This window comes from Antrostomus carolinensis, unplaced genomic scaffold (genome assembly GCF_000700745.2).
Source record: "Antrostomus carolinensis isolate BGI_N321 unplaced genomic scaffold, ASM70074v2 scaffold23691, whole genome shotgun sequence".
NCBI lineage: Eukaryota > Metazoa > Chordata > Aves > Caprimulgiformes > Caprimulgidae > Antrostomus > Antrostomus carolinensis.
In genome coordinates this window covers 19,392-30,289 of record NW_010293956.1, presented here as the reverse complement: position 1 = coordinate 30,289, position 10,898 = coordinate 19,392, and the positions used below count along the sequence as shown (strand labels likewise).

General features: G+C 36.0%; 1 protein-coding gene across 1 annotated transcript; it reads right to left on the bottom strand.

Annotated features, from left to right (window-relative positions):
* Positions 1–328: 328 nt before the first annotated feature.
* Positions 329–10,106, bottom strand: LOC104518884 (transcription initiation protein SPT3 homolog; the record flags this gene model as incomplete). Its single annotated transcript, XM_029087343.1, has 6 exons — positions 10,026–10,106; positions 6,727–6,802; positions 4,121–4,233; positions 3,402–3,509; positions 2,737–2,925; positions 329–439 (listed from the first exon to the last, which is right to left on the bottom strand). Coding segments are annotated over exons 1-6 (678 nt in total), but the record flags the coding sequence as incomplete, so codon positions are not given.
* Between the last annotated feature and the right edge of the window lie 792 nt (positions 10,107–10,898).

Here is a 10,898-nt window from a genome sequence, read left to right as displayed (position 1 = left end):
GCTCCTCACCATATTGGAATACATATAATTTAAAATAACTGTAAACCTAAACTTTGCAAAAACAGAAAATTCAAGCACTAACAAAAAAGCATAATTTGTAATTGAAAGAAAATAATATTTAAAAGAAAAAAAAACTTTTTTGTCTTTCCAAAAAGGGACAGAAATTACTAAGTTTTATTTCCCAAGTGAATTATGCCACTTTTATAAAGAAAATTACAGTCACCACAAATTGCTCTCAACAATTCCAAAGCTTCTTCATTTGACCACTTGAAAATCAAAGTTCCTTAAGATTATAAATATAACTTTTTATAACTCTGTTATTACGTACTGTGAATGGGGAAAGGGGGCCAATCTTGTGGCCATAGCGTCGAATGGCCTCTCTGATGTGGCTGGGCTGGATGGCATCGCTTTGAGCCTCTATACCACAGGCTGCAGTGCTCTGCAACAGAAAAACACATAAATTGTTACTAAATGAAAAACACACAACAGACCTACAGTGCATAAAGTATGAAAATAAACCTTTATAAAATGGACCAATTTTTTTTTTATTTTTTTTTTCCTGAGGATACACATCATTGCTGCCACACACTGCATTACAGAAAAAAAGCTATTAACAAATCAAAGAAGACTTTTACATGAACTTTGCTTAAGAGACCCAAAGAACACCATATTTGTCCTCTTAAATCTTTCACCTAGTGCTGCTGCATGTTGCAATTGAAAAGAGCAGAAAATGTTCAAACTAAAACGGAAGGGTCATATAAGTCATATTGCAATAACCACAGAAACTATTTTTAAAATGTCTTGGGCTCTCATTATGGTGTCAAGGGGTGGGGAAAATATTAAACAAGTACCCAAAGTGGAAGAAAATCTGACACCAAATCACCATTGAGTAATATCAGATTGAAATTTGAAGATGAAACTTGTACCATAACGGTGTTAGACAGATGCAAAAATATTTTAATTACCTAAAACTGAAATTTTTTCACATTTCAAATGACTTTTTGGATTAAGGACCCTAAATAGGAAAAATAAGAATTTGCTGCTTTTGGTCCATTGATTTTACAAAAATATCCGCAGGATTTTAAAAGAAAAAGTTACTCTCTTCTCCTTGCTAGTCAAATTGAAATGTTGGTTTAGGCTCCATCTAGACACGGCTGCTTGCCAGAATTCAGATGATCAGAATATCAGAATGATGGCCGCTTGGTAATAAATTTATGAAAACACTATTAGTGAAGGTACAAAGAATGAAAAAACCTTAACTTATATGCTGAAATTTAATGTCCACACATACACGGTCCCCTTATGCATTTACACTGTATACCAATGCTTTCAAACTTGGGTTATTTTTTACAAAGTGTTTTATTTTAAAGAGTGCAGAGTCCACTGGAGCCTCTGTGTGTACACACAGAATTATTCATAATATGATGGCAGATTCTTCCCTTGCTGATTGACGTTCATAAAGGGAATATGAAACTCAAATATTTTCAGCTGGACTGGGCCTTCATGGACTAAGAATAACATTCTTTACCAAGTTAACTCGTTTGCCTCAATGCCTCAGTTTTATCCTGTATATACCTAACGAAATTGGCTAAGTCATGGGAACATTTCATTAAAACTCTGCGCTTTATAGAAGATAATTTTTCCAAAAGGTATTAAATCAAACAGTAAGAATTTAAAATAAACTCACAACACTAGTGAAATGTATCAAATGTAGTGTAATGTATCAAAAACTACATTTTCAGCTAAATTCTTGTTCCTAGGAATTATAATGGAAATCAGACACATAAGCAAAACATAATCAAATGTAATATAAAAAGGAAGAGGAAAAAGCAAAAGTCTTCAGAGAGGTTTTTAGGATTCACTAAAGGGTTCCTAAATGAAGTATAATAAGGGCAGAGAAAAAGTTGAAACTATTAGGAGTATCTACCACACTGATGACACTACAAGGAGAAAATACATCTTTTTCTACCTGTCATTGGAAAAATCACTAGCAAAACTCTGAAAAATTGGTTGGAGGAGAATAACACATGAGCAAATCACAAGTTACTCCACTGCTTTGCAGCAAAATGAGTACTGCCACCAGATTTTTTTTCAAAAAAGCCCTTCCTATCCAGTTTATTTAATAAAATCTATTTCCCTTGTGGTTTTAAGGTACCTATATCCCTCTTAGATAGAATACCAAGGATATACAACAGAATACAGGAATTATAATATTTACATTTCACACTCTGAATATGAGCCATCCATATTTTATGCAAAGTAAACAAATATTCAGATTGAATGCAATCAACTGGCATAAAAATAAAGCAGGCCAGGCAAAGTTTTTACAGGCAAAGGAGGCAGTTACCTAAGGCTGCTGGGAGCAGGCAAATCACAACCACCTCTTTGCCTACTTTGCTTATGCTTTGGCCCTCAAAACCTATGCTAGCTGCTACTGTCAGAGAAGAGAATGATTATTTGGGATGATGTCTATTGCTGTGGCTGTAGAGCAACAGCTCATCTTACAAGCAGCAGTTGCTACCTCAACAAAATTCAGTTTGCAGGCATTACTGAGAAGTTTTAGCCTTGTTCTGATAGAAAAAACACCAAACCACACATTTGGCCCTACAATAACATTGGTAGTTATCATGTTATATAGGTTAAAATTAATATTTAAAATGTTATTTCCTGAAGATGTTTTGTGGTGGGTTCTTTTGGGTTGTTCTGCCCCCCACCCCAGGCTTGTGCACCAAATACCTTTTTTCTTTTCCTCTGTTTGGATTTGGTAGAGTCCTGTCCAATTCCACCATTCCCCAGGGTTCCTGATGGGGCTTTCCCAAGATGTTGCTGTCCTACTGATGCTGGGGGTGTGGGTGTAGGAGGTGGTGTGTTTTCAGGAGAGTCAAGACTGGTCTTCACACTTGCAGACTGCCCTAAGAGATGTGGCTATAAAAGCAAGATGTCAAAGAGCCATTAGATAATGAAATCACAAAAAAAAAAAAAAGAAAAAAAAAAAGCTTTCTTAGATTTACTGTTAGAAGAGACGTAATATAGAATTAAATTTGCTCATTCTAGAGGTTACTATAATATCTGTATCACAGCAATGCATGCAAAACAACATCTATTGCATTTACTACTGTCAACAACTTTAACCTCCAAATCTGCAATAGAGAGAGAAGGAATTTCCACTCAAGAGAAGAGGATTTCTATTTGTATATAAAGATGCTGCTCAGGATTTAGCATTTGGAGCTATAACTTAAGGTCTTTCCATCTAAATCCATAACTTCAATGTTCATAAACTCCATAGCAGAAGTCCATATCAATACCAGATTGAATAACATCTACTTTGAAAGCAACAAATTACCAAATACATCTAAAAGTAAAACATAAAATGCATTCATATGTGAAAAAGCAAGATTTACCTCAGTAGAGTTGTGATACTGTATGAAGGTGGCAGAAATGGCATGACTGAATGGGTCACCAGCTTTGGGAGCCATGTCCTGCTTAACCAAAAGGGCCAAGTCCACCAACTGGAGGGATAAAACCAGTCGTTAAACAGGTAGGTTTACTGACATGGTACTTACTACAAATGCCATTGTAACAATGAAGAGAGAGAGGACTTGTGGGTTGAGGCAGCTTCTTCTTAGTATTTTTCAGTTGAAAACAAAATTATTCAGAGAGATTTCAGCCTAAGAAACCTTTCTTGTCGACTTTTGTAAATATATGGAGTAATCTATCTACCCAAGAGGGCTCAGCTTGGCACCGAGGTAACATTTTGTTTTCCAGGAACTCCTGCTTTTTAATCCAATTGTGCAATAGGGATGAATGAGCCTCAGCACATTGCCAAAGGTCACATAGCAAAGTATGTGGTTTCTGTTTGGACTTGAATAAAGTTCATGCTGGACTCCACTCTCCTCTGTAACCATTATAAAACATTTCTATTTGTGTATTAGATGGATGAATATGGTATAGTACACATCTATCATACAGTAAATTGAAAGGTTAGCTTGGTTAGCAGAAGTAGTGACTGCATGCTTCTGAAGGAGCTTACAACACAGTCAACTGAGGCTGAGATACACCCAAGAGTAATTAATTGCTTTTTTTTTTTTTAAACTAGAGTTAAAACTGTATACTCCCTTACCTGTGCCACAGTCTCATAAGCTAAATATGCCAAAATCTCCATTGCAACTGCATTTGGCTTTATTTCCATACTGCTACAGTCCAACCAGTCACGAAACTTGGATGCTTTCTTTGCTGTCAGTTAAAACCATAAGGAGAAAAGGAAAAGTCAACAACAGGTAGGCCAAAATAATGCATTTTTTTCCAGTCATAGAAAATACTCCAAATGTGAAACAAGGAGAATAAATGTGATTTGATTGGCCAACGAAGGAATTATCAAAATGGAACTAGTGGGGAAAGACTGTTATTTCATACACAACATTTTGGAGACCCATAAGCAGAATAGAGCAAAGAGAAAAACACACAGTTAATCAATGATACACGAAATTTCAGAACAAGGAACAGTATACCTCAGAGGACCGTAGACAGGGCAAATCTGATTTTGAATATATTATTGTTAAAGAAAGAATAAGATTGCATCACATCTTTGAAGAATGAGAGAAAGCACTAGAAGAAATCAACACAAATCTGAGTCCAGATAAAACGATATAATTGTATTAACAATAGCGAAGACAAATGAAGAAGGACCGAAGAAATAGGAAGTCCTTGTGTTAACTATACAGGGATAGGTGCTGACAAGCTAGCCAAAATAATTTGTAGATGAGTGTTTTTAAAATAAAAATATGAGACAAAGAAACATGATATTTGCTGAGAGAATAAAAGGAGGAAAAAAGGAAGATCTTAGGTCAGTGGTGGACAAGCTGATCACAGAAAGCAGTGGAAATCTGGACAGAAAGGAGCTAGTAACATAGAGGTCTTAATGAGGGCTGTTTGTGAAGACAGGACAATCAAAATGAAGTAAATACAAGGTAAGAGAATAATTTCAAACAGCTCTTTCAAAGTGAGTCTTCAATGAAGATTAAAAAGCTAAAGAGAAGTCAGGTATTAAACAGAAAACAGGTAAATAATGGTTATTTTTTAGGAGAGAGAGAAAAAGCTACACAGGATTGCTGAAGTTAAAAAAAAAATAGAAAAGAGAAAAAGTGTGAAGGTGACAGCAGGACCACAAAATATTAATTAAAATTTAAATCTGTAATCTTGTAGTACTTGATTAATTATGAATCTGTAATTCTGAATATATACTGTTAGAAAAGGCTTTTTGAAGTCCATTCAAGGTTTATTCTCATGACACAGTTTTCATGCATTTATATTACAGTAAAAAGGGTTTACTTCTTTAAATATAGCAATACATTAAATTTTTACTAAAATATAGGAAAATAAATAAAAAATAGCCTTTGCATGGCCTTTACTATGTTCTATCTAGTTGAGTTCATATTATGCAATTGAATCTGTGCATGAGTCTCTCTTGCTACTACTTTCTAAGCATCATAATTCTTTTATCATTTAATGACATTAAATGTCAGTGAAGAAAGAACTGTAGAGACATGGTAACTTAAAAACACTGTGAAAATACCATTGAGATATTTTTATAGATCACAATTCCCTGGTCAGCCAAATTCAAGTTGATTTCATAAATGTAAGACTTCTATTTGTTCTGTCTCCAGATGATAATTTTTGGGTTTTAAAAATGACTTTATCACAAACCTCTCATTTGCTGAAGTCACCCTGATCTGAAGTATCATTTATCTAATGGCTCACAGATGTATGATGCCAAATTATAACTAAGCTTACAAAACATATTGAATTAGGAAAAGAAATGCTTACAAAACATGTTTTCCTACATTTGCTGATATGGAACAGTATTTCAAATGTGTCATTTATTTGAGATAAATGAGTCACTCTTTCTTCGAATTTAAAAGGAAGAACAAGATAAGGTCTCTCATTTAAAGACACCATTGTGTTCCAGTCTGTGTTATAGGATCATGTGCTGTTTTGTCATGATTTTTACTGGCTCCTTCACCTCACTTTCTCTGACATTTGACCTAAAACCTTAGTCATCACTTAATAGCTTCTGTAATGATGTTTTGCTACATGATCAAGCCCATTAATTTAGAGCTCATTATAGTTGTGGCCCACAAGTACTTCTAGTAAGTTGGTTTTCAGTGCTAGTAAAGCCCTAATTCTGTCATCATGTTATTAGTGTTGGAATGGCGTATACTGATGAATTTGGCTAATGTTGAATAAATTCCACAGCAGGAGCTTACAGCTTAAAATAGAAAAGACTCTTTAGTAAGTTCTTTGTGTCTCTGTGGATAGGGAAATAAAAGCAAAACTTGCTGCTCTTCTCTAATTTTAGATGCATTCCAAAAAATCAGCCACCATGAAATTTTACTAATATGCTGACTATAACACCATCATGACAGACTTCAGGCAAGCATGGGTGTTAATCCATTAACTCTTTACCAGTTCTATCTTTGCAGTCATCCTCACCAGCACAGTACTGGAACACATAGAAAGCTTGGTAAATATTCAAACAAAATATACTGCCTGACAGCCTGAAACTATGTTAAATTAACTGTTCCCAGGAGTTATGCACACAAAGAATTTAAAGTTTTATTACTGCAGATGAAACAAAAGTGCTTTCAAAAAATGAGGTTATGCTGTGTTCTCTATTACATGAAATAATAATTGAACATCTTAATACAGTGCAGGCATTATAATACTTACAAAAACTCAATTGCCGACTTTCACAGAATTCTGCATACTGGACTGAGTCCATCATTCGTGTTTGTCTTTCTGCTCTCTGACAAAAGAGTAAAAGTACATGATGTACCTTATTCCAACAAGAACTGCATTCCACACAGAAATTATAGCAGCAAAGCACCCCTGCCGTAACCTTGAAGTAACCCCCCCCAAATTAAACATGCATTAAATCAGTTAAGATGCAGAAATACAAACCACAGATTCGTTATTAGTCTCACGAGTTAAATTACCCAGAGGATCATGTCATTTCTTATTTTAAAAATCTGTTTGCACACTGCTTTGCCTACAACAATGATAAGGCGCTGAGTCAGGAAAGGTGCTGAGCACTCTTGCTCTGACCAAGGTGCACATTTAAACCGAAGAACATGAGTAGTCTGCCTACAGATGACCAGACAAGTAAAATGTTCTCCTGGACTGAGGACAACATGTTCTGCACTGAGCAGAACTGAATCTGAGTGCTTTTAAAATGGGAGCATTAGCAATAGTGAAATTAATTCAGGCATTGGAAGGGGTTGCCCACGGCAGTGGTGGAGTCCCCATCCCTGGAGGGATTGAATAGTCGTGTAGACATAGTGTTGAGGGACATGGGTTAGTTGGGGACTTGTCAGTGTGAAGTCAATGATCGGACGTGATCTTAAAGGTCTTTTTTCAACTGAGGCAATTCTGTGATTCAGTGAATAAGTTTCATCACATTGAGGATGCACCAGACAGAGAGGAGCATTGCATTTTTCCTTCCCACACAGACATCCAATATACTGTAATAATTAAGTAGCAAATGTGCCTGTTTCATTTGTTTTCACTGTTAATCTACACTTGGTTTTTCATACTTCTGAACACCTACCGGAGAAGAAAAGAAATTAGACTGAATTGGAGTTAATTAGAAAGCTCACTCCTGGATTTAAGAATGTATTTCACACAGAGTCCAGTGTAAATTAAAAGATTACATTTCAAAAAAGTCAAAGTATGAAATCATAAGCATATGCACACCCTCCTCTCCAACTATACCATATGCCACCATGGTTGAAGCAGCACTGAAGTTCATGGTTAGGTCTGAGCATGTGCTTGAGTTTCATTTACTTCAACAGAGCAGGGGTGATTTTCACAAGGTAAGGATCTTGTCTCTAGAAGAGATTAAATCCTTCATGTATCGGAGGCAGAACACAAACAAATTATCCTCTTCAGAAGCAGAGAGCTTAGTCAGGTCTCTCAAACAGGGAAAGTAGATTATCTTAAACATCAAGGAAGGGAATAGAACTATCCTCCAAACAATAACTCAATGAATAGCCCAGAGAGGTCACAGAAGCCCCATCCCTGGAAACATTCAAGGTCAGGTTGGATGGGGCTCTGAGCAACTTGATCTTGTTGAATATGTCCCTGCTCACTGCAGGGAGGTTGGACTAGATGACCTTTAAAGGCCCTTTCCAACCCAAACCATTCTATGAATCTATGAAGAAATCATTTCACCTAGTAAGAACAGAACCATAACTAAGGATACAAAGTGGTATCATGAGTGGCTGATGGCACCGAGACTTTAATTCTGCAGTGAGTCCATACAGCTCAAGAAATCACACACAAAGAAGGTGAAGTACAGATGTGTTCACATTAATGACAAAAATCAACAAGGTAAACACCACACACGAACACACATATTTTGCTTTGACTCCCTGAGCACTTTTACATCTGATGAAATTGAAATTGGAGAGTTCTTTAATCTGATTTAATGGAAAACAAAGATTGTTGTTGGTAAGTGCATTTGGAGACAGGCTATACAACCAATATTTGGTCTTAACGGTTTCCCAAATCAGGGAAAAAAAAAAAAAAAAATCAATACTTCAAATACACAGCTTCTTCCTCTATTTTCTGACTTTTAGGTCACTCTACTAAATGATGTTCCAATCTGTCAATTCTGAGATCTTGACAGTCAGCATGTTCAATTTAGTTGTAAACTAATCCATTAACTGTCCAGGAACATACCTGGATATTCCTCCTTTCTATTTTTCTCTACCCAGCCAATAATTTCTACCATTTTTGACCTTTAGTCACCAGGATAAGACACCGTTCTGCTTGGGCATTTTTCAGTTCTCCTATGCCTGCTTCTGGCACCTCAACTACATTTTGTGGAGCTGCCATTTCAGATAAGTAAAAATTTTCAGGTAATCTATTCCTTCAAGACATTAAGTAAGTCTAGATTGATTTTGTATCCTTTAAAAATAACTTTCATAATACATGCTGTAACTTCAACCCTCATCTAGCATAACCATAACAGAGATCTGTTTTGCCTTTGAAATAATTCAGTCATACTTCTGAAGACAGAAGGCACCACCAGGATCATCTAATCTGAACTTCTGCATTGCACAGGACACTTCTCACATAATACATTCTAGAAATGGCAGTCCTAGAATTTCTTGTGGAATTTTACTATATGTTTTAGAAAGGCATCTAACATGGGTTTACATTTTTCACATATTAAGAGATAACTTCTTCAAATAGTTTAAAATGCTAACTTTTTATGCAATATGGTTTAAATTCTGTAATCATTTGTGTCTTTCTTTGCCAGTCAGAAATTACTAGTTGGGTATTCCCAGGCAATATTGAAATAATTTAACTTTAGGTGAGTAATCAAACAGATGAACTTCTCTATGACAAAATATCTTGAAATTTTACATGGAAATGTGCAGGCTTGTAGAACTCTTCCTTGAGATCCCTCTCCAATAACTCTCCCTCTAGAGGTCTCCAGCCCAACCTCCAGCTTAAAAGAGGACTATTGCCAACACTAGATGAAGTCTGCTATGGCTTTCTCTAGCAAAGTCTTGAAAACCTTCAAGAACAGAGATTTTATGTCTCCTTTGGGTAACCTGCTGCAGTGTTGTACTAGTTAAAAGAGTTGAAACCATCAGGCAACAATTTGTGATTCTTGATCTTCTTTATTCTACCCATCAGCATTAAGGAAAGCTTGGTTCTATCGTCGCTGTAACTGTCTTTTAGCAGTTGTATGCTGCTATCTAATCTTAGCTTCCTCTTCAGATTAGGTAAAACTAAATAATATCTCTTAGCCTCTTCTGACAGATCCTATGCTTCAGGGCTCTCTGCTAAACCTTTCCATTTTCCATCATACCCATGGAACTGAAGGACCCAAAACTGGATGAAGTGTTCCACATTTGGCTCAACAACACCAAGTAGAAGGGTATGACAACTTCCTTCAGTCTGACAGACACAGTTTCTGCAAAACTACGATGAGACTAAACTGTGGACTCATATTCAACCTGATGTTCATTATCACCGCCTAGGTTCTTCCCAGAAGGGCTGCTACCCAGACAGTTGGTATCCAGCTCATGCTGATGCATGGCGTTACACTGTCCCAGATGCAGAAACTCAGTGAAGTTTGTTGGTTCAGATCTCAAGGTTTTCAAGACCTGTCTGGACTGAAGCTCTGTCAGTGTGCCAGCCGCTATTAATTTACCGTCATCAACAGATTTGCAGAATGTACATTTTGTATCTTTGTCCCACATTTTTGTCCACATTGTTGATTAAGATATTGAACAATATGGGTCCCAATATCAATCCGCAGGATACTCAGTTGTTGGCATCTATATATCAAGCTACTGGCTATTACCCTTCACATCCAGCAGTCCCAGGGATTTTTAACTCTTTGCAACAACAAGGAAAGCACAGGAAAGCAAATGACATGAAGTGCTAACATGAGGAGTTATGCTTCAAAGTCCTATCTGAGTTGACAAACAAAAAAGATATTTAGAAATTTGACTAGGATACTTTAGGTTTTACAGGCCTCTCAATGTAACATGGATTAATTAATTGATTAATCCCAAGAGCAGTTATGTTAAATTAAATGATTTAGCAATGGCCACTCTCAGTAAATAGAGTATAAAACTCTGAACATGTGTGCTGTCAAAGGCTAGTCAATATGCCTCACAGTATGTTTCCTATCAAAACAATACAAGTTTCTTTATAATAAGTTAAAGAAAAATATACTAATCAAAGGTTTATTAAAAGAAAGTTTTTTCCAAGAGATTTTTCCAATAAAGACTTAATTTCTCTCTACAAATTGTCTACAGTAGTTGTCTAAACACTGGACTTAATTTTGTTCTTATCCACTAAATGAATACTTACATTTGCTT